The following is a 23,872-nucleotide window of genomic DNA, read 5'->3' as shown; positions in this document are numbered from 1 at the left end:
TAAGATTTATTACATGGAAATTCTGTTACGGAAGCTTAGTGATTGAGGTCTTTTTGTGTTTTGACACTGCATGTGGAATTCTGCCAGAATCTTGTGGAATTCATCAGAAGGGTGATCGGCTTCAGTGATGTGTGTGGAGTAGTGCTGCCTTTTCATTGGTCTGATGCCTCTTCTGTATGCTCTGTTACAGTAACTTAGTAGGCATTTGTCTGTTTCATTTCTTTTCTCCACTGGCACTGTAGTATGTTGAGTTGGGTTTTCATTCTTTTGATGTTGCCATTAATCCATGAGGTGTTCTTTTTTGTGGTCAGCCCATAATGTAGTCTTTATTGATATCTGATTGCCCAATTCAGTGTAGATCCAGTTGTGGATCATGTGTATGTCTTTTGTTCACAGCCAGAGACTCAGCATTCACATTGTTGCTGCAGTTGTGTTTCCCCCCGAAACCACAGGGACAGTCTTGCAGGTTGGGGCTCTGTTGGTTCAGTTGTCTTGATTGCTCTCCAGCAGTCTGCTCTTCTGTTTGCCCTAGAGCTGCCCTGCACTTCACTCGTTCCTGGAAAGTCTCTCCTCTTACAGGATATACAGGTTCCTTCCGTCTGCTGCAGGCACGTTTTTAGGCACTTCAAGACAGGCACAAAGCTTTTCCAGCAAGAGATCCAGACCTCTCCTTTGGGAGTCTGGATTTCAGCAAACACCAGCTCTAGCTGCAGGACAGCCCTCTGAGTACTATGTGGAGCACTACATTCCTTAACATTAGAGTATTTACAAACTGGAATAACAAAGTGGGGTAGTGCATCCCTCTTTTATACACAACAGGGAGACAGTATGTGCAGATCCACTTTCTGAATCTGTAGAACAGGTTTAGGGTGGTTCTTTTAAATGTGCTCTCCAGACTGTTCTCCTGACACAGAATATGTGTAGAGTAATGCTATTCGGAACAAGGTTGTCTCCTTCCTGGATAACACACAACAGAGGCACTAAGAGGTATGAGGATTTTGTACCACCCTTCTGCCTCTGATTGTCATCAGCCGAGATGAAGGAGTAACTAGGGGAAGACTAAAGAGCAGGCCTCACCTAAAGGTTTCTTCACCTTTCACAACAGAGTCTGCAGTTCTACCCCTCACCCTTCCCATCAACAAAACAGCAATATTCAGGAAGACTAATCAGTAGCTCCTAAATAACCAAAGACCTCACAAAATATCTTGTTCATCTCAATCGATCCCACTGGCCTCAAATATTCTTGTTCGTCCATGCACACCAGGCATGTATCATGCATCCCACACACATCAACACACTTAACACGCACACCTCTATTTCGTAGCTATGCAGACCCACAGACTAAATGCACAACTTTGAGGTACAAGGTAATTTTAACAAAGGGGACAACAGTTCTTCTGGCTCTTGTCACATGATTTTAAACCAGAAGACTAGGTATGCTCTTCAGGGTGATAGCTCATTCTACAAATCTGTATAACAAGACACAACATTCCCATCTAAACACATGCCCATTTAAGATTGGTGAGACCTCTATTTTGCTGCTATGCAGACCCACAGGCTAAATGCACAGCTCTGAGGCATAAGGTCATCTTATTAAAAGGGACAAAAAAAAATCTGGCTCTTGTCATTAGATGTTAAACCAGACGACTAGGTAAGTACATAGAAGTGGAACTTTACAGAAGTGGTTCAGCAGGCCTCCACTGCAGTGGCCAAGATAAAAAGATCTGATCAGACATTTATTTGAAAACACAGTATGCTTCCATTACTGCTCTACATGCTTACCCCATCACAGGGACAGAAGTCCAATGTTAACAGGCCGATCTCCCTGCTACCATTCATGCCAAAGGTCTTAAAGAAAATCATCAACAGACATCTCACAAATACCTAAATGACCACCAACTCCTCAACAATGCTCAGTCTGGTTTCAGACCCAACCACAACATAGAAACTGCCCTAATCACAGCCACAGATTATATCTGCATGACTTTGTACAGAGAAGACATGGCAGCCCTATTCTCCTCAGTCTATGTGCAGAATGTGATACAGTTTTTCATCCTCATCCGACACCTACACCATATAAGAATCCAAGGACATTGGCTCAAGTGGATCGTCTCTTTCCTGACTGGAAGGGCTGTCAGTCAGCCGGGTACGTAACACCACAGACGCCAGCAATCTGCGAGTTCTGCAAGGATCTACCCTGAGTCCAATCTAATTCAATGCATACATTATTCCTCTAGCCAGCATCACCCCCTCTCACAACATCAACGTTCTCTCCTACGCCAATGACACACAACTCATTCCCTCCCTCACAGAAGAGACACCCAGTACCCAGATCAAGCTTAATGCCTGCATGACAGAAATTGACCACTCAATGAAGTCCAACTGTTTGAAGCTGAACACTGACAAGACCGGAATTATGATCTTTAGAAAGAGCGATTCACCATGGCACCCCACCTGGCATGCAACAAAGCTAGGACTGACACCCACCAACGATGCCAAGAACTTTGATATCGTTATCAACAGCAAACTCAACATGACTGCCAAAATCAACGTTGTCACGCCTCATGCTTCCATATCCTAAAGGAGGTTTTTCAAAAGGCTGCCAATCAGCACCCAGAAAACCGCCATGTACATCCTTGTTGCGAACAAGCTGGACTACGGGAACACCCTTCGTGCCGGCATCGACAAAACATTCACCAGAAGGTTGCAGACCTTTCAGAATTTGGCTTTCAGAATCACTCTGAACCTCCCGCCCCATACTCTCAACACACCACACATGAAGAAGCTCCACAAGCTCCCCGTAAACAAAGGAGCACAGTTCAAGCTCTTCACCCAGACTTTCAAGGCACTGCATAACACTGGCCCAGCTTACCTAACTAGTCACATCTGCTTTCACGAACCTTACAGACACCTCCACTTGTCCAGACTCCTACTTGCACACATCCCAACCATACACAAAAGCAGATTCAGCTGTCGAGCCTTCTGCGTCTCTCCTAAAGTGTGGAAAGACCTGTTGCTACACATAACAGCCTCTTCAGCACTTCTTGAATTCCGAAAAAAGCTGAAGACCTAGCTTTTTGAGTAGTACTTCTAGGCCCTAGGTTTGTCTAGACTCACATCTGCTCAGTGCCAGGAAGTTCTCCAGGGTGATAGGTCACTCTACATATCCATAAATATATGACACAACATTCCCATCCAAACACATGCCCATTTAAGATTGGTGAGACCTCTATTTCGCTGCTATGCAGACCCACAGGCTAAATGCACATCTCTGAGGTATAAGGCAATTTTAATGAAGGGGACACATGGTTGTAGGGTTTAGTAACTGCATGAATGGATAGGTGGATAAAAGGTGAGTGAGAACATGGATGGATGCAGACAGATTACACAAGGTTTACATGCTGTACCCTCAGACAGCAATAGTGATGTTTTTAAAATGCCTATAATTACCAGTAATATGTGGGCACTAGCAATAAACCTGGGCTAGCCACCAATATGCCAAGAATTCCCACAATATATAAAGAATTACCAACATTATACATGTGTAAGCATTTGACAGGAGAAGCCACCATTGTGACAAGAAAGCCTAAAATATACAGAGAATTACATCATTAGGCCAGTCAAACAGTAGGCGCGAGTCTGCACCATCATGACAAGAATGGCCACAATACACACATTGTTTTACACATGTATGGCACAAACCGTGTGCTATTATGATGATGTGAAATTTAGTGTATCTACTCTGGATAGTTTGAATACTGTCTTATTTCTTTGCTTTGTTCTATATAAAAAACCAATAAACATTTTTTTTAAAGAATGGCCACAATACAAGTACTGCCACCCATATGAAAGCTCAAATTTGCCCATCATTTAAAAATCTTTACGGGCAAATATAAGAGCCCCTAGCGCCATAGGAGCATCACTTTTCATGATGCTCTTGTGGCGCAATGCCACAAGGTGGCGTTAAGTCACTTTTTGTGGCTTAATGCCACCATATAAATACGGGCCCTTCACATGCAGCATTTTGTGTGGAAGAGGAGTGCAATGGATGTTGCTGTGGGCGTGCCACAGCAACACCCATTGCATTTTGATGCTGCCTCAGATTTATAAGGTTTTGTAAACCTGAGGCAGTGCCAAAATCTAACACCACCCCATGTGGCGTTAGCATGGCACAACGAGGACAGGAAAATGCTTCCTTTTCTCCTCGTTGTTTGCTCTTTCCATGTGCAGCATAGCATAGAAAGAGCAAATCGCCATTTAAGATTGTTTTTGTGCAGGAAGGTGTTCCTTCCTGCACACAAAAACAATCTCCCACTCAAAGCAGCCATCCTTGCACTATGGTGCAAAGGTTGCTGTGTTGGCCCACATCAGCAAATTTAGTGCCTGCACAGGGAGAAACAAAGGGGTGCGCCGTATTCTAGTAAATATGGTGCATCCCTGCATTTTGAAAATTACGGTGCGCAACACTGCCAAAATTTAAATCTGGGCCTCAGTGTCATTCAAATTTGCTCCATTACTCATTATTCCTAACTGCAGGGCCTGTCCACAATAGTAAATTTACCTATGAGTAAATCAATACATGTAAATTTACACTTACTCTTTGTAGTAACCTTACTACTTCTGGTTATTCAACATTGCTCTGTGGGTGAAGCTACTCCAAAGTGTAGAATTACATGCCTCAAGGAAGAGCATAGTAAACAAGTGTAAAGTTACTAATAGTACCTTTTGGCGTGTAGGCGGAGGCCTTAACATTAACTTAAATGTATGTGAATTTTTAAAAAGTAGAACTAAATTAATATATCTTAACCTGATTTCCAATGTGGTTCTATTTAATTCTCTGCCTCCATTATTTTCTGTGGTAGGGTGTTGCAGTGGTTGGTTATGTGTGTACTGAACTTACTCCAAGTTTCAGCTGGAGTACATTTACAACTGTTTTTGATCTTTTTTGGCTGCAATAACTTTAGAAGTGTAGTTTGTGGACTGGCATGATCTTACTCTTTTGTGGATGGCACATGTCCCTAGCTAAACGCCTCCTTACCCCACCAAGCCCTTCCTTAATCCTCCCTAAAATAATCCTATTTTGTAGTATTTATTGCCTATTTTCCAGCCACCAGCAATGATCCTCCTACATATACCATAAAATGTAAATGTAAGTGTGCAGACATCTCTGCAGTCTGAGAGGACAGTCTCTGGACAGAAAAGATAGCAGAGCAGAGAACTCTGCATTTAGGTTAGTGAACAGCATTTTGTAGTACATGAGTAGTACTATTGTAATTAGTACTACACATACTACAAAAAACAGTTTGTGAATAGGCCCTTGTTATAATTATCAAATTATTTTCTCTTTTAGGTATCCCCTTTTAATTATATATGTTTTATTATGTAGGTGCATTTTTCAAATATAAATGCACATTTATTAATGCAGTTATTCATGGCAACATGATATTTCCTTCTGCTTAAATATATTTATGTTTTTTTTCTTTCCTGTTCTTTTCGGGGATTGCTTTTAAATAATGAACAAGGATTCATAAAAAGTGATATCGTGACTTCTTACTTATTGTTTTAGACCACAAGCAAGGTTTCACAGAATATAAATTAGTGAAAGGTTGCAAGGACTTTCCTACTTATTCCGTAAAATGTTCAAAATGTTCAGACACAGTATATAGAGTAGAACAGAGTGTAATGAGATACAGAGGAAATTTGTACCAATAATTCAAGACCGAGGGTCATACAGAGCCATAATCATCTTTTCGTGCTGAAGGCCAAGGGCAAGGCACATCTAGCTTTCACTCAGCTCACCTGACAACCTGCAGACAGGGAAAGCAGCAGCTGCTGTATCTTTGCTAAACATTGGTACAATTGTTCAAGAAAAGGTGTGTAGGCCTCTTTTGGTGCTAACTTTAGTTTAGTAGGCCAATATTAAAATAGGTTGGGGATATTGATGTAAAGAAGATTTATGATACTAGCACAATATTACAACATGGTTATTATTCTTGCTCCTGATAAGTACCATTGCTACAATCTTGTTTAGTTCCGTTCTAGTTACTATTTATGTTGTGTGAGGGGCTCCTTTCTTGTTTTAAAGAGACGTACTATTAATGATTGGAATGTGTCTTGAAGATTCCACATTTTGCCTGTATTCTTTAATGTTTGTGCCACTTTTGTCTTTGAAGAAGTTAACCTGATTTGAAATGAGGTCGTCACACCGAGCAAGACCTCAATGTCAATGTATGGCTTGACATTGACTGGGGGTAGTTATGGTTTTGACAGTGAACTATCATTTCTTTTGGGGTGCAGGACTTGCTCAGCGCAGCGCAATAAACCTCCCACACTGAACTCAAACAGGACGTTTCATGCTCCAATATTCTGTAAAGGGAGATAACTTCAAATAATCCTCAAATATATATAATTCAGAATCAGAATTCAAAGATGTTGTACTCCAGTGTTATTCTTCCATTCAATTTAATAAACTTTGGCTCACCATAAGTACCAGGCAGCCTGTAACTGTTTTGAGGTAAAAAACTTTTTGAAGGTAAATATATAATTATATTCTTCAGCAAATTTAGCTCGTCAGATTAATTCCTAGATTCAAGGATCAAAACGTATGGGAGTACTGACTCAAAAGGAACATTGATCTTTCTAGAAGAAAACCTTGAGCACATTACTAGCTGGCCCACTTTAATACACACGTGAATTACCGTTGTGCCTTCCAGTTTTCTATAATGAATTTATCTATGGTCATTCATATAGTATAAACCTACCTACAAAGAAGCAGAGAGCTATAAAAAGATGAGGATTTAAGGGAGGTGCACATAGGAAGGCTATAAAGGAGTGGGTGCAGACAGGATAATAGGAGTTATTAGGTGGTGTCCATCATCCAGAGGATTACTCCTGGATGAGGTGTTGCATGAACTGGAGGGTCTTCAGTTTCTTCTAGTAGAACAGGAGTGAGGGAGCAGGCCGCATCCAGTTGGCGATGTAATTGCACATCCGTAGTCATGCTATAAGACATTTTCACACATATTTCACTCTCCAAAGTTTAACATAGAAGAAGACACACAAAAACAAAGCATGTGAATCATTCCATGACACTTGGGACTGACCGGTCCAGCCTTTCACCAACTCAGACAGTATCCCTATGTCTACAGCTCTCTCTAATACCTGTAGGAGATTGTCAACTACAATTCCTCTGTATACGTGATAAAACTAATTTGAGATAATGTACCCACCAGGTGTTTGACTGGTGGCAACCCCTCATATGGTCATTAAGATTTCATTTTTGTCTAATGGTTTTCTTAGTTCTTCCCATTTGGTCACTGTAAACTTAGGCATGCCTCTCATTTTTATTACTCCATCTTATCTAAACTATGCTATTGAAATGTGAATAGGCATCTTTGAAATACTTGGAAAAGATCTCATGCATCCCTTTTTGGAAGTATGCTATTGTCTCACTGGCCCTCAGCATTGTGGTAATTATGGGATTCACAGTCTCTTTTATCATCCATGCTAATTTTGCGTTCCTCATGCACAGTTTTTAAGGTAATTTACTTGAGGGTTATGGAACTTTTTTTTAATCAGGCTTGTTCTGATGCCATAATATTTTCCTAAAAATGCTCCCTTAACAATACTTTTATTGTGTCCTATTTATTACCCTTTTTTTTATAATTGTTTCTATTTTCCTCAAAATGTGAGTTTACCTCTTCTACAATAGCAAATCTCAGTGTACAGTCATGTTCTGCTTCTAACATCAACTTCCGTGAAGGTACATTGGGCAGTGTTCCTTCCCATTCATAAACTGGCAAGTGGTGCCATGATTTATTAAAATACGAAACCCACATGAAGCTCGTGATTAAAGCCAGAATCAATTTCAAGGTACCTTGCCGAGCATACAAAGCAATCCACTTAGAAATGTATTATGCACTTCTCAAGCACAAACTTTCACAAATGCTGTGCAACATCACTATAGAATTCTCTTTCAAATGGCTTAAGAACTCGACCAACTCCTCAACCAATTAAAAATGTACAGAATTCCACATTTCCTCAAGTAAACTGATATATTCCAGTTTGCATTTTAGCTTTACAATAGCTCCTGAAGTTACTGCATTGTTTTGAGGCTACATGTTCTTGTAATATAATGTATGTTCACCTAATGGTGCAGAGGCACTATTGAAACATTAAATAATAGAAACAAAGAAATAATTGATTTCTTTCTTAGTCCCAAGCATAAAGTCAAACCTGATACACATTACAGTTAGTCAAGTTGATGGTATAAACCCTCTTTGCATAATATTTTTTTAAATACTTCGGCCGACTTTATATTAGAAACATCCAAAAAATCTTTATAATATGCACACACAGCTACATAGATATTCGTTTGTGTATGTGTGTGTGTCTATATCTATATATATATTTATATATGTGTGTGTCTATCTATATGGGTGCATAGGCGGAGGAGCATGGGTGGTCTTCTTTGAATGGTTTTATTATATTTAAATTTAAAAAAACATTTAAAGATGGCCACCCTTGCATGCGGGAGAATGCACATGCACAAGTAGCCATTTAATTTTTTAGGAGTTTTGAGAAACAGCGCTTGGACAAGACAGCCCATACATGCGTATGTGAGCGACAGATAGGATCCTCTTTTGATGTCTTTTACTTATTGTGAAACTTTTCATCCTTGGCGTGGTTTCCCCCAACTTATTGCCTCTGTTTCCCAGGTTGTTGATGTGTGCTGGACTCTGTTTTTGCAGTTTTTATTACTCTGGACACTTTACCACTGCTATCCACTGCTAAAGTGCAAGTGCTCCTGTATAAAATGTGTATGTAATTTGCATTCCATGATTGGCATATTTGATTTACTGGCAAATCCCTAGTACAGTGCACTAGAGGTGCCCAGGGCCTGTAAATCAAATGCTACTTTTGGGCCTGCAGCACTTGTAGTCCCACCCACATTAGTAGCCATGTAAACACGGCTCAGACCTGCCACTGCAGTGTCTGTGTGTGCAGTTTTAGACTGCCAATTCGACTTGGCAAGTGTACCCACTTGCCAGGCATAAACTTTCCCTTTTCTCACATGTAAGACACCCCTAAGGTAGGCCCTAGGTAGCCCCATGGGCAGGGTCCAGTGTATGTTTAAGGAAGGAGATATACTAATGTGTTTTATATGTCCTGACATTGAAATACTGCCAAGTTCGGTTTTCACTGTTGCAAGGCCTATCTCACTCATAGGTGAACATTGGGGCTACCTTTAAAAATGATTAAAGCGTAGATTCCCTTTGGGAGCAGATAGACGTGGAGTCTGGGGTCTCTGAGCTCACAATTTTAAAATACATCTTTTAGTAAAGTTGGTTTTAAGATTATGTATTTCAGAAAATTCCACTTTTAGAAAGTGGGCATTTTCTTGCTTGAACCATTTCTGTGACTCTGCCTGTTTGTGGATTCCCTGTCTAGGTCAGTTTTACAGTTGGGCTGTTTGCACCTCTCTCTAGACAGTGACACAAAGGGAGCTGGGGTGTAGCCTGCATATCCTGATGAGCCATCGGTGCTAAGAGGGAGGGGAGGAGTGGTCACGTACACCTCAAAGGGCTGTGCCTTACCTCACACAATGCAGTCTCCAAACCCCTGGTGTGTCTGGGGCCTGGCCTGGGCAAGGCAGGATTTTACAAACAAGAGAGAATTTCCTTTGAAGTAAGCCTACTTCAAAGGGCAAAATGGGTATAAGAAGTGCACCCAAAACCACAGACTTTAGATCACTTCTGGACATCCAGAGGAACCTGTGCCTGGAGAAGAGCTGAGGGGAAGTGCTGCCCTGTCTGAGATTGTACTTTGTGGAGCTATCCTGCAGTTGCTGGTTCTGCCTGTGCAAGAGGACAAAGACTGGACTTTGTGTGCCTTCCTGCTTGTGAAGAAATCTCCAAGGGCTTGTTCTGAGCTTGCCTCCTGTTGTTGAAGTCTCTGGGCCATCAAAGACTTCTCCTGCCAGCACCTGGACTCTCTGCTGAGACTCCTGCCCTGCCAAGTGGTGCCCTATCCAGTTCCTGGGGCCTTGGAAGGTAAAGCTGGCAGACCAAGACTGAAAATTCACTCACAGACCGCTGTGCGGAGAAAAATTTGACGCACCTTCCGAGACGCGGCTGAAAAACGAGGCGCTGCCGACTTCGCAGCAGAAATCGATGAACCACCAGCATCACGGCTGGAAAATCGACGCACAGAGCTGGAAGAGCGACGCTCACTCCCGCTGACGGAGGCTGTTAACATCGCAACCCACATTGCACGGTTTTGCTAGGACCGCGCGGCAGGATTTTCGACGCAAACCTTGCTGGGCACGGAAAAATGACGCAACGCCTGCCCGGACCCGAGTGCAGCCCGGATAGATGCATCGCTCCCCTGCAGAGAGGAAAACCGATGCACGCCGACCCGACCAGAGAAGGAGAAACGACGCACGCTCTCGCTTGCAGTGAGAGATCGATGCACCGCTTACCTTTTTTGAAGCACACTCGCCTGTGTGTGTTATTTTGACGCTACCCAGGTACTTTTCAAGGCTAACAGTGTTTTACCTGTTTTCTCAAGGATTTAAGACTCTTTTTGCTTTTTAATCAATAACTTGACTTGTGTATGTTGGATTTTTGTCATTTTGGTCTTGTTTTGTTTAGATAAATATTTTCTATTGTTCTAAACCTGTGATGTGTAATTTCGTAGTGTTTTCATTAAGTTACTATGTGTGTTGGTACAAATACTTTACATCAAGCACTCTGAAGTTAAGCCTGCCTGCTCGTGCCAAGCTACCAAGGGTGTGAGCGGGGGTTAGCTGAGGGTGATTCCCCTTTACCCCGAGTAGAGGGAAGATCCTTGCTTGGACAGGGGGTAACCTGACTGCCAACCAAAGACCCCATTTCTAACACTTACACTTTAATAAAAGCAATTAAAAGGATACAAACATTGGCAATGCCAATAGGCAGGCAGCTAAGCCTACAGGCTTTGCCAATGCTTGTTTGCTATTGTGTTTTAAAGATTATCTCTCAGCCACAAGCCACAATATATCCCCTACATTTTGGCCACACTACTTCAGACAAAAAAATCTTTGATTTGGGGGGTCTTACACTTTCAAAAGCACATCTCTTGCATTCAAGCCTAGCACCGTCTGTATGCACAGTATCCATACATCAGTATGCTCCTCTCATTTAAATCAGCCATCCTATTTGATGCTGAGAAAGGTACCCAAGGTGTTATTGCTCTTACCATCCTTTTCAGGTATGTATAGTTCCAGAGATAACACTATTATCCTCTTCATATCTTTGTTGGAATCGGATTCTTAGTAAGATGTGTTTCTTGAATGAACGCTGTCTGAGTGTCTCAGCAGCTTACATTTAGTGCCACAATAAGTGTCTTAAAATACTTCAATCCTCTGGAATTCCACATCACGCAATAAACTTTACTCCTGATTCCAGTTTATTTTAAGTTTTTCCTTGGCTATCTGGCCACTACTTCTGCAGACAGCCAGTGTTTTACTGCACTGATATGGAGCGTCCCTTCTATGGTAAGCTCACTTGACCCAGTGGTGCTTGTGGAACAAGATAATTTATTCCATCAGGAGAAAACCCCTTTTCATCATCCCAAGCCAGGCACAGACAACAATTGCTTTGGCACTTTTCAACCCATCACATCATAAGAGCTCCATAGGAAAAACATTTTACCTGTCCCGGACTGAGCTACGCAGAGCTCAGTACATTGAATGAGCTACACAGAGCTCAGAACAATATAACACATCCCCTTGCCTTCACAAAACAATATACACCCCCAAAAATGGCAAAACATAGACTACCAGTACCAACACAGAAACTAGACAACATGCACACAGACAAGACGTAGCAACTGCACCCGACACAAAAACCCTAGAACCAACACAACACTGAAGGAAAAGTTCACCCACAGAACTAATCCCCCAAATAACCAGGTGGTCTCCCAGACCTCACTTTTCTTGCAACTGACAGGCCCACGTCACTAACACCCACACCATCACGAATCAGTTCACTGTATCCTTTCCTCTCAGAAACTCACAATCTTTCATAAGTAACCAAGCAGAGCATTTGTCTTCCACTCAGGTGATGACTTCAAGGTACCACCCTTCTGATACAACACAACTCTTCTCAAGTTCCACATCTGACCATTCTCCAACCTGACCCAAATACTTCCAATACCTTAAACGGGCCACTAAATCGGACAGGTCTCTGCCCACAGCTCCAGGTTTCACTTTCACCAAATCCCCCCTATTAATGAGCCTGCAGGGTTCGACCTGTGAAAACCCCCAGCTAACTTGTTGCAACCGATCTCACGCATCCAAGAGGGGACCAAGTGTGTACCATCATTTCATCATTTCATGATTTCAAAAGGACTTCTCCCTGTGCTAGCATTAACCGTGGCGCAATGAGCACAAAGCATATTCTTAGTGGCATCCACTGAGACCACCTGGTGGTTTGAAACTGACCATTTGGCCACACCGCCTAATACAGCTGTTTGGGTGTTATGTTGTATATTGACCCAGAATTCACACATCAAAGATATCAGTTCACCATTTATGTTGAACTCAGCCTTGGGGCGAGTTTTCCACTCCCAGTCTTTGTTCCCTTCATCAGCTTTACCGTCTATGAAAAGTACTCTGTGTTCCGAATGGTAATCCTCCACAGAAGCAATCTTTCTGTTAGTAGCTCAACACATCCATGCAAAATACCCCTTCTTGCACACATGTGACTGCCCTTGACTACAACCAAGCACTTTTTTGAACCTCCCAAATGATATCTACAAACATGAGACAAGCCTTTTACAGAGCAGCCCATCGAGCTTCCTGCTCTCACACCACTAACTTTACTGCTGTTCAGATTGGTGATAGATAATTTGTTTCTCACTATATTGACTGAATGAGGATCATCTTCTACCTCAGCAAACTCAAATGTTGGTTTGTTATCCACCTCATTTCTCTGCATTTCCCTCATGCGTTTTCTGATTGATCAATGACCTTAGCTATGGTTATTGCATCTTCTACAGAGGGATTGCTGGCTGCCCATAATCGTTCTTGCATTTTTGCCACTGCATTGTACATTCAAACTGATCCCGAATTAACTCTTCAGTCATTTGACCAAATTGACACTTAGCAGCAAGTTCTCTTCACCTAGTCACAAAATCATCCACCAACTCAGCTGGATGCTGGTGTTGTGTATAAAACTTGTGTTGTCTCATTACAATGTTGACAGTCTTGGCAAACCTAGTTTGGAGTTGTGCTTGATCCTCCTTGTATACATCTTCAAAGTTATTACCTTGGTTATCCCGAACTGGTGGTAGATATTTAAACACATGTTGGCCTTCTTTACCCAAAGAACCTTACAAAAGTGCTTTTGTATTTATGGCATAAAAGTAACTGCCCTCCAAAGCTAACAAATAATTCTCAAAGATGTATACCCAATCTTCCCATTCAGTAAAGAGATCGTGAGGAAGCATTAGAGAAGGTGTAGGTGTGACCAGGGATAGACTTTTGTTCATGTTGGAAATATAGTCAGTAATGAGGGACAGTGTCAGACAAATCTGTTAACGTGGTTGGCCAATTTCTCTGCCATGCGACCCAGGTTAGTCTTACAGGTACAGTATATTACCTGGCCCAGTTCAGGTCACTGCGAGGTCAGGTAAAGTGTGATCAAGGCTCTACACAGCTTACCGTGATGCCAGAGTCGGACCCTGGCCAAGACTGCTGTACAGCTGTACGCTGGGAGCTTTTGGTCAAATTTGAGGAATACTAGGCAACTTGGTCTTTTCTTGGGTTCCCCTGATGGCTTGTGCCTAGTAAGTTGTCACCAAAGAAATGTTACAAGTTCACTTGATGCTATAGGCTTGTGGAACCAGTTCATTTATTCCATCAGGAGAAAACCCCTTCGCACCATCTCAAGCCAACAACTGCCTTGGCACTTTTCAACCACATAGAACCCCATGCCATCATAAGAGCTCAACATGGAAAACATTCTGTCAGCCCGGGATTGAGCTGTGCAGAGCTGAGAACATTATATGAGCTATGCAGCGGCCAGAATAATGTATCACATTCATATATCTTGTTAACTGGGTATCCCCTGCACTAGGCACCAAAAAAACTGAAAATCCATCTTCGGACTCCAGGTAACCAACACTACACCCCTTTCACTCTCTTATATTCAACTTTTAATCTGGTTCCCAAACAAACACCTAGCACTGAATTCACAAACAAATAATAAATCTGCAGCCTTAAATGTACTCAGACATATGGGTGCAGATTTACTACTTTTTGGAATTCACAAACATTGGTAGCAGTATACCTGGAAATGTGTGCCAGTCATAGGTTTTCTGGCATACTGTTGTGAATGTCATGTGATATTTCTGTGTAGCGCTATTTCCCCACTATACAGTACACACTGTGCAATCCTGTGTTGGAGAAAGGCAGTCTACTGTGCAATGGCACATTGTTTTTCATTTTCTTCTCCAGGAGGAATTTTTTTTTCACTGTGTAGAAATCATTTCGCCTACACCCCACAGGACATTTGAGGGCTTTCCGTTCCTATCCCCATGCTGGAAGGGAATTTTCTCCAGCCTTTTTGTGTAACAAATATCCAACAATTTCGAGAGTGGGGAAGGGTCAGAGAGGATTTCGTGAACTGCCACAAACTCACAAACATGTGGCAGTTTAAACTACTCCTTTGCACGCTTAGTCCACACTTCATGCATGCGAGTAACTACTGTGTAAATGTACAAAGTTGTGGCACAGCTTAGTTTAGTTTATTTAGCTCTTGATATATCACTGACTAACCCAAAAGGGTAACAAAAACTCTTTACATGTTTTCAGTCTATATTTCACAATCAGAAACACAGAGGACTGATCAAGAAGTATCAACAGATGGAGGGGAAAAATAAAAGAAAAGCAAGGATGCAAAGTCAGGGAAAAGGGGGACAGGTTAGGTTGATTAGGTAAGTGTTGGTTTAGTTTAGCTTGGAAGATTTTTAAGGAGGGTGCGCATGTATTATGTGATGGGAGAGAGTTCCAAAATGTTGAAGTGAAGAAAGAACATTTGGGGGGTCATTTCGACCTCGGCGGTCTTTTGACAAGACCGCCGAGGGACCACCGTGCTGAAAACCGCCAGTGGTGGCGGTTTTCCGCTCGGCGTATTATGACTGCTGGAAGCCCTCCGTCCTTTTCCGGACGGAGAGCCGCCAGCAGCCATACTGGCGGGCGGCGGGGAAGTGGAGGTTGCTCCACCTCCACCGCCACGTGAACAGAACACCACCCACCGAATCACGTTCTGTGATTCGGCGTGGCCGTATTCTGTTGACGGTGTGGTTGTGGCGGAGCAGCCCCCATGGATCCCGTCCCCTCCCGGAAGATCAACGGACAAGGTAAGTTGATCGTCCGTTAGGGGAGGAGGGTGGGGAGGTGTTGTGTGATGTGTGGGTGCATGGGGGTGTGCGTGTGAATATGTAGAGGGGGTGTGTGAGTGCGTATAAGCATGCGGGGGTGTGGAGTGAATGGAAATGTGTGCATGTCTGTCTGTATGTATGTCTGTATGGATGTGTGCGTGTATGTCTGAATGACGGTGTGCGTGTATGACTGTGTGTGTCTGTTGGCATGTTTGTTTGTGTGTGTGCGGGAATGTGTGTTGGTGGTGCCTGCATGCATGTCGGGTGTGTGTCTGTGTTGTGATGTCGGGGTAGGGGTGGGGAGGGGGGTCCTGCCACCTTTGGGGGGTGACAGGGGAGTGGGGGGTGTCAGGGACGGACTCGGGGGAGGGGGTGGGGGTTGGCGGAGACCCCTATCAGTGCCAGGGAAGGAGTTCCCTGGCACTGATAGTGCTTACCGCCATGGATTTCATGGTGGTTCCAAAACCCATGAAATCCATGGCGGTAAGCCGGCGGTCTTGTGACAGCCGCCGGGCTGGAGACCCAAGTCTCCAGCCCAGCGGTCGTCTCCGCCATGGCGGTCTGATCGGAGAAGTGGCGGATGACCATGGCGGTAACCGTCATAGTTCAAATTGTTTTACCGCCAGCCTGTTGGCGGTAAAACCGCCACTTCTCCGTCAACCGCCAGGGTCGTAATGACCCCCTTGGTGTTTATTTTTCTGAAACTTGAGGTTCTGAGAACCAATTTTTTCTTCTGAGTGATCAGTTATATTCAGCATGTTCAATCCTCGACAATGTGTAAAACTACCTTAAAAAAAACAAAGTGACACTTGGGAAGTCTGAAGAGCCAGGCATTGTCATATTCAATACACATATTGATACAAAGTAGTAAATGCATTTAGCTCTGATGGGAACCATTTGTGGATAGCTGACAAGCATAATTGGAGATCGTAGACTGGGATATCGTAGGAGGAATATCAAATGGCAACATTATTGGAACCAAAATAATGAAAGGTAAACCTTTGAGATGTTTAGGGCCATATTTATACTTTTTGACGCAAAACTGCGCTAACGCAGTTTTGCGCGAAAAAAATTAGCGCTGGCTAACGCCATTCTGAAGCGCCATGCGGGCGCCGTATTTATTCAATGACGTTAGCCGGCGTTAGCCGCCGGCGCTGCCTGGTGTGCGTGAAAAAAAATGACGTACACCAGGCAGCGCCGGCGTAGGGGAATATGGAGCTTGGCGCCAAAAAATGGGGCAAGTCAGACTGAGGCAAATTTTTCGCCTCAACCCGATTTGCGCCATTTTTTTCAACTCCCAACCCCCATTGAAATGACTCCTGTCTTAGCAAAGACAGGAGTCATGCCCCCTTGCCCAAGTGGCATGTAGGGGGGCACAAATCAGGCCCCCCTATGCCACAAAAAAATAAAAATAAAATACTTACCTGAACTTACCTTAAGTTCCCTGGGATGGGTCCCTCCATCCTTGGGTGTCCTCCTGGGGTGGGCAAGGGTGGCAGGGGGTGTCCCTGGGGGCATGGGAGGGCACCTCTGGGCTCCTTCCGAGCCCACAGGTCCCTTAATGCCTGCCTTGTCCAGGCGCTAAAAAACGGCGCAAAAGCGGCTGGAAGTCATTTTTTTTGACCCGCCCACTCCCGGGCGTGAATTTTGCCCGGGAGTGTAAATACGGCGCACATGCCTCGGAGTCACTTTTTTAGACGGGAACGCCTACCTTGCATATCATTAACGCAAAGTAGGTGTCCACGCTAAAAAATTACGCAAACTCCATGGACTTTGGCGCTAGACGTGTCTAACGCCAAAGTATAAACATGGAGTTAGTTTTGCGTCGGAATTGCGTCAAAAAAAACGACGCAATTCCGGCGCAAACAGAGTATAAATATGCCCCTTAGTACACAAAGGGGGGTATAGATTTACTATTTGTACCTCCACCGTGAAGATATATATACATATCAAGGTAAGATATTTGTGGAAGTATAGAGAATCTATACATACTTATCTGTCAATAATTTTCTATATTCTAGTTGCAATATTGTGACCACTTGATATTCCTTCCATGATATTTCTGACCCACACTGTAAAGGGAGCCATTTTCTACTGCAGAGATAGGTTTATGGCTAAAATTGGCTTTGTGAATCAGGCACCTAGTTCATTCAGTCTCTTTTTGCTTGTCGTTTTTATTTTCAAGGGAAACCGTTCGAATGTGAGCAGTGGGGGAGGGAAATAGAAAAGACCAGTGCTTAATTTGTGCCTGTTGTTTCCGGTGCTGAGCACCAGCACTTATTTTTGAGGGCCGGGGCTTATTCTTCTGCTTCAAGCATTTGCTGCGAGCAAAAGACACATATGGGAAAGAAGGAGGAAGGGAAAAACGAAAAAGCGTCGCACAGGGAGAAATTAGAAAGCTGCAAGAGTGAGCTGAAGGGGCAGAGAGAGAGTGGCTGTAAAGGGATTGACGAGGCCCGAGGTGGCTTCAGGATTACTCTGCCTCGGTATTCCATGTTCACACATTTAATTGCAGCAGCCGCGTGTTTAACAGGAGGGCTTTGGGCACCAGTACCTTTTTAGTTACAAATTAAGCACTGGAAAAGACATTCCTATTTTCTGTATGTAGCCGAAGTCAGTTAACAACAGGGGCATAAAGCAGACCCCTGAAGCCCCTGCAGCAGAGAGGGGCTGCACACTTCAGGTGAACCCCATTCAGCCCAAGACCTATGAATATTTGTGAATTAATGGAGACTCATTTTGCAAAGGGCCCCATCATTTTGTGTTATGCCACTGGTCTGCAATGTTTTTTAAATGGTTACAATAAACCCCTCAAGCTACACATCACACAGCAAATTTCAATTCAGGTTTCACTGGTATACATAACCGTTCAAATTAACAATGTATAAATTATCTATATTTCAAAAATGTTTATAAGTATACACAGTGGATATTTAGGTCTTATGTTTAAAAAGTATAGAGTGCCATTTAAAAAAGGCACAATGGAAGGCGGACCAAATTATATTTTAAGAAGTTTACCCTAAAGAAGCCAAGACTGCCTTCTTTTTACCCTTTTGTGTATGTGGGGTTGAACTTGACACTGAATGTAAAAGGTTTTACTCTACCCAAAACCATCTTGAAAATACTGCAGGGTAAAGTCACCACTTTTTTACCTTTGCTCCGCGGGTGTTTCCAAGCGTTTTTTGGGTTCTGCAAGCCTCAATATTCGATCAGAAGGTAAATCCATAAATGAAACTTTCTCAGAGGCACTTCGCCAGCCACACAGAACAGAAAACCTTTGGTCGAAGATGAGAAACACCATTAATATAAAGTGCGGCCAAACATGTTATTTATAATATTTTCATGAGCTCTTAAAACAAGCAAAAAAAACAACTAACAATTAGTATATCCATTGTTTGCGTAATGTGGTGAGATGTTACACTTAACACATTTTCATAGCATGTTCTTATGTTGGAAATTATTTTTAGAGCAGCAAACTTTTGTAATTTACCTAGGTTGAAAGGACATGAGGCAGGTGATTTTTTTAATGTAACGAAATCATTGTGTGGTAGCTCACTGTCATTCACAGAAAGCACACGGTTCATTGAAATGGCCACTAAATTTGCATAGACATACATTTTTACTGATAAAACTATACAGCACACAAATGATATGAGGAAATTGGTTTTCAGTAAATATTTATCATATGTGTATCACCAAGTAAAGTGTCTTCATTTGTTTAAACTCTTTATATCCATCACACTTCAGAATTACAAAAAATGTGCTAAATTTTTGCTTTCCCAACTGCTGAATGTGTGCAGTTCATTACCAGGTATTTACATGGTATTGTGTGTTACAAAAAAATCCCACCCTACAGCAGTGGTTCCCAACCAGTGGTCCAGGGACCACTGGAGGTCCGCGAAGCCTCCTCAGGGAGTACTCAACTGCTTAGAAAATTCAATAATATTAACAGATTACGTCCCAAGCTTTCAGTAATGACTCAGTGAGGGGGTTTCCCGGATTCCAATAATGATTCAGTGGGGGTCCCTGGGTTCCATTAATGATAAAGTGGGGGTCCACAGAAGTCAAAAGGTTGGGAACCACTGTCTTACGGACTTTCCTTTCACACTCCCTTTATTGCGGCAAGATTGCACATAATTCACTATACTTTGCTTTCCCTGAGTGCAAAGTGAGAGGGTTTTGGAAAACACAATCCCCATGTTAAGAAATCAGCAGCAGTTTCTCAGAAAAACTAGCCTGACAACTAACCTCTGCCTTTGAAGCGCGGCAAATGTGACAAGATAAATACAGAATTTAAAAACATCTTAATTCTTTGTTTGGACTTTCGTGCTGCACCAGTGCGTCGAAACCCACAGTTTGGTAAATGCAATTTTAAGAACCCACTCATTTATTTCTGCTCTTGCCTCAGATAGGTTGTCATTGCTTATATTTTGGGGAATCCCATTGTTGTGGCATAATGCCCTAGCACAAAAGTGCTGAGTATCACAAAAGTGTTGCCCTGCTCCTTTAGTTCACAGGTTTTGTTTAGCCCAGTGGGGTGTAAAGACTTTGAAGGGGGTGACCAGTGGGCTATAATGAATTTGTAGAGAGGCAATACATCAGAACCAGCATTTCCAATGTAACATAACTATCTTATAATAGATACTACACCTTAGTAGATTCCTCATCTATGAAATGTGTCCTTGTGTTACCAAACCAATTTGAGTGAAGGCTCCTCATGTGTGTAAGTAGATGAAGGGAATTTACCTGAAAATATGTCTATCCACAGGTATTCCAAACAAGCATCTGCACTGTAATTGGAGTCCAGATGACCATGTTTTGGGAATGAATCAAGAAAAGACCAAGGTCCATATTTATACTTTTTGACGCAAATCAGCGCTAGGGCAGATCTGCGTCAAAAAGTTTACCGCCGGCTAACGCCATTCCAACACAGCAGCCAGGCGCCTTATTTATGGAATGACATTAGCCGGCGCTGCGGCCTGGTTATCGTCAAAATAAATTACAGTAACCGGGCAGCGGAGGCGAAGGGAAGACTGGGAGTTGTGTGCCAAAGAATGGTGCAAGTCAGGTTAGAGTCAAAAATATTGGCTCAAACCTGACTTGTGCCATTTTTGGGCGCACAACCCCCATGGAAATGACTCCTGTCTTAGCAAAGACAGGAGTCATGCCCCTCTGCCCAATGGCCATGCCCAGGGGACTTTTGTCCCCTGGACATGCCTTTTGGCACAGTGGCATGTAAGGGGGCCAAAGTCAGGCTCCCCTATGCCACCAAAAAATATATATATACTTACCTGCACTTACCTGCACTCACCATGGATAGGTCCCCCCATCCATGGGTTTCCTCCAGGGGTGGGAGAGGGTGGCAGGGGGTGTCCCTGGCTGCAGGGAAGGGCACCTGTGGACTGCTTCCATGGTCTCCCACCATAAAAAATGAGCCCACATGTCCCTCAACGCATGCCCTGACCCAGGCGTTAAAAACCGGCGCAAATCCGGCTGGGTGCCATATTTTAAGACCCACCTCCTCCTGTGCATCATTTTGACGCCAGAGGAGAAATAAGGCGCACATGCCGTAGAGTCATTTTTTGCATGGGAACGCCTACCTTGCATGTCATTAGCGCAAGGTAGGTTTTCACGTACAAAAAATGACTTAAACTCCATAACTTTGGCAGTAGACGGGTCTAGCGCCAACGTATAAATATGGAGTTAAGTTTGCGCCGAATTTGCGTAAAAAAACAGAGTATAAATATGGGCCCAAATGTCCTGCAAGGGCACTTGTTTCAACAATGAATCAGTGTCTCTAGTATCATTGAAAGAATAAACCATTATTCCATCAGGCAGAGTTCTGTAGAGTACCACGTGGCACTCCATACTGCAGGACATTATCCATCTCAATACTGTCTATTTGTAACAGCCATACACTCCAAAGCATTTCTACACATTATAATCAGTTATCTGTGCAAACTGTAATCACTGGATATGGGAAAATACCTTAGTTTAAATTGGGCTAAACTAGTTCATTATTTGTAATGCACAAAAATGCCACACATCCTAAGCGTGAAAAATCAGGTAAAATATTGCGGCCAAGAGCTGTTGCCACATCCGGTCTGTGCCATATCACCTTCACTTTTAATAGCTGCAACAGTAGGAAAGATGAAGGCAGTACACTACCTTGACACGTGAAATTAAATCACCTCTTTAGAAATTAAAGATGATATTTAAACAGGCGGTTGGTTCCCTGTCTTGGTGGTGTGTGACTGACAGGTTTTTGCCCACCAGTCATGGCACCCATCACTCTGGGCCTTCTCTGGTTGATGGGCTGTCTAGGCAGGGTTTCTCAAGACAGCGTTTTTCTGGAGCAGTCCGCCTGCCACAAGTAGGATTTTGCTTTTAGAATCTTGAGAGGAGCACTGGAGCAGCACAAGCAGCAGCCACTTCAGCAGCTCAAGGTGTTGATAAAACTTGGGGGATCTGGTCAGGTTCGGATCACAGACGAATGCAGATGATGGTTGGAAAAAGCGGACCTCTCAGAAGTCACATCTGTCTATGCCCTCTCAGGCCATGCCCCTACTTTACATTCTTTAAATTAGATTTATATGAATAGTTTCAGTAAGAAATGTTTCCTAAACCAACAGGGTAAGCACTGGGGTGGCACTGCTTGGAAGAGCACAACTCACAGCTGGCAGAGTCATGGTGCTGGGTTCAAGGTGGAAGAATCCTGTTTTGTCCCTGAGGCTTCTGATCAGGAGGCCAGCCAACTGGAGCCACTCTAGTGGTCCTGGGTTCAAGAAGCAGGTCTAGTGTTGCACTCAAGCATCAGGGCAGTAGAAGAGTGGCAGTTCTTTTTGCAGAGCAGCTCAGCAGTCCTTCTTCTAATTCTTCCACAGATCGAGATGTGTACTGAGGAGTTGGGGTCTGAGGTCCAACACTTATATCTGGTGCCCACATTGAAGTAGGAGAAGCTTTTAGAGGTTTCCAACCGCAACAGGTGCTTGGAATTTCCCCGCTCCCTGCCCTGGCCTTAGATTGGGGTCAAAACAGACTCCCCTTCTAGTAGTTCCAGGCAGCGCCTTTGTGATGTGTAAGTGTGGTATGTGACAAATGCTCCCCTTCATTAACTTAGAGTGGTCCATCCTGCCAACACCTAGCTTCTCTTTGTCTCACTGTCTGGGAGAAATACACAACGATTAACTGCAAACTACACACAGTTATGTGACCCAGAAGACAGGCAGCAGACACCAAAACGTTAGGACACAAAAATGTCAACTTTGAAAAAGTGGAATTTTCAGAGTTGTGACTAAAAATCTGACTTTACCATTTAAAGGACTTTAAATTAGAATTCTTTAGACACTAAACTTGACCTGTGTTGTCCTATGGGAGAGGTACGCCTTGTAGTAGTGAAAACGAATTTGGGAGTTTTTCACTGCCAGGACATGTAAAACTTAACAAGACACATCTCACTTTTTAAATACACTGCACCCTGCCCTCTAGGATGTGTAAGTCATACCTTAGGGGTGACCTATGTATTAAAAAGAAATGTTTGGGCCTGGCAAGAGGTTTATCTTGCCAGGTCGGCATGGCAGTTTAAAACTGCACACACAGGCTTCAATGGCAGGCCTGAGACATGTTTAGAAGGGCTACTTAAGTGGGTGGCATAATCAATGCTGTAGGCCTACTAGCAGCATTTAATTTACAGGTCCTGTGTACATGTTACTAGGGACTTATAAATATATTGCAGATGCCATTTGGGTATAAGTCAATTGTAACATGTTTAGGAGAGAAAGCATAAGCAACTTAGCACTGGTTAGCACTGATGAAGTGCACAGAGTCCTAAGGCCAGCAAAAACAAGGTTAGCAAAAATAGGAGGGGTGAAGGCAAAACGTTTGGGAGAAGATCACCCTAAGGCTGGCAGGTCTAACAGTTATCATTCGCTTTTTGTTTGAACACACCCAGCCTTCACTCAGGTGGAGACCCCCTACACAGCACTAGGGACACATAACATACCAGTCAGCAAGTCCTGCACAGCTTGGCAGGGCCTGGCATCTAGCCCAACATGAGCAGAAACATTGAGGCATTTCACATCTGAAAGTAGTTTCAGTTGGCTGACTGACGTGCCCCAAACCTTTTGGAAATATGTCAGCGTAAACAAGAATGCCAGGCCGATTTCAGCTGTGTGCTGCACCCAGCGAGTACTATGTGGCATCAAACAGAAGCCACAGGGATTAAATAATATAACACATGCTCCCCTCTGCAGAAGCAAAGGAAGACAAAAGAAATTGGTTCTCTAACTCTACCAAGTTGTCACTGGAAAGGACTAATAAAGACAACATGCTCTTCCCCCAGCAGTTTCACAATAATACATACAACTGTTCCTCAATGAGATAAAAAAAAGAAGCAGAGACTATCAGACATTATCTTAAATCCTGCTATGGAAGTGCAGAAAGAATT

At 43.2% G+C, this 23,872-nt stretch overlaps 1 protein-coding gene across 1 annotated transcript in view; it reads right to left on the bottom strand.

Moving 5' to 3' along the window:
* Positions 1 to 23,872, bottom strand: part of SPMAP2L (sperm microtubule associated protein 2 like) — a 500,125-nt gene that overhangs the window by 153,994 nt on the left and 322,259 nt on the right. The window contains exon 8 of the mRNA XM_069233742.1: positions 18,579 to 18,701. Within this exon, the coding sequence (XP_069089843.1) occupies positions 18,579 to 18,701 (123 nt within the window). The remainder of the gene's footprint in view (positions 1 to 18,578; positions 18,702 to 23,872) is intronic.

This window comes from Pleurodeles waltl, chromosome 1_2 (genome assembly GCF_031143425.1).
Source record: "Pleurodeles waltl isolate 20211129_DDA chromosome 1_2, aPleWal1.hap1.20221129, whole genome shotgun sequence".
Classification (NCBI taxonomy): Eukaryota; Metazoa; Chordata; class Amphibia; order Caudata; family Salamandridae; genus Pleurodeles; species Pleurodeles waltl.
This window is presented reverse-complemented; position numbering and strand designations above follow the sequence as displayed.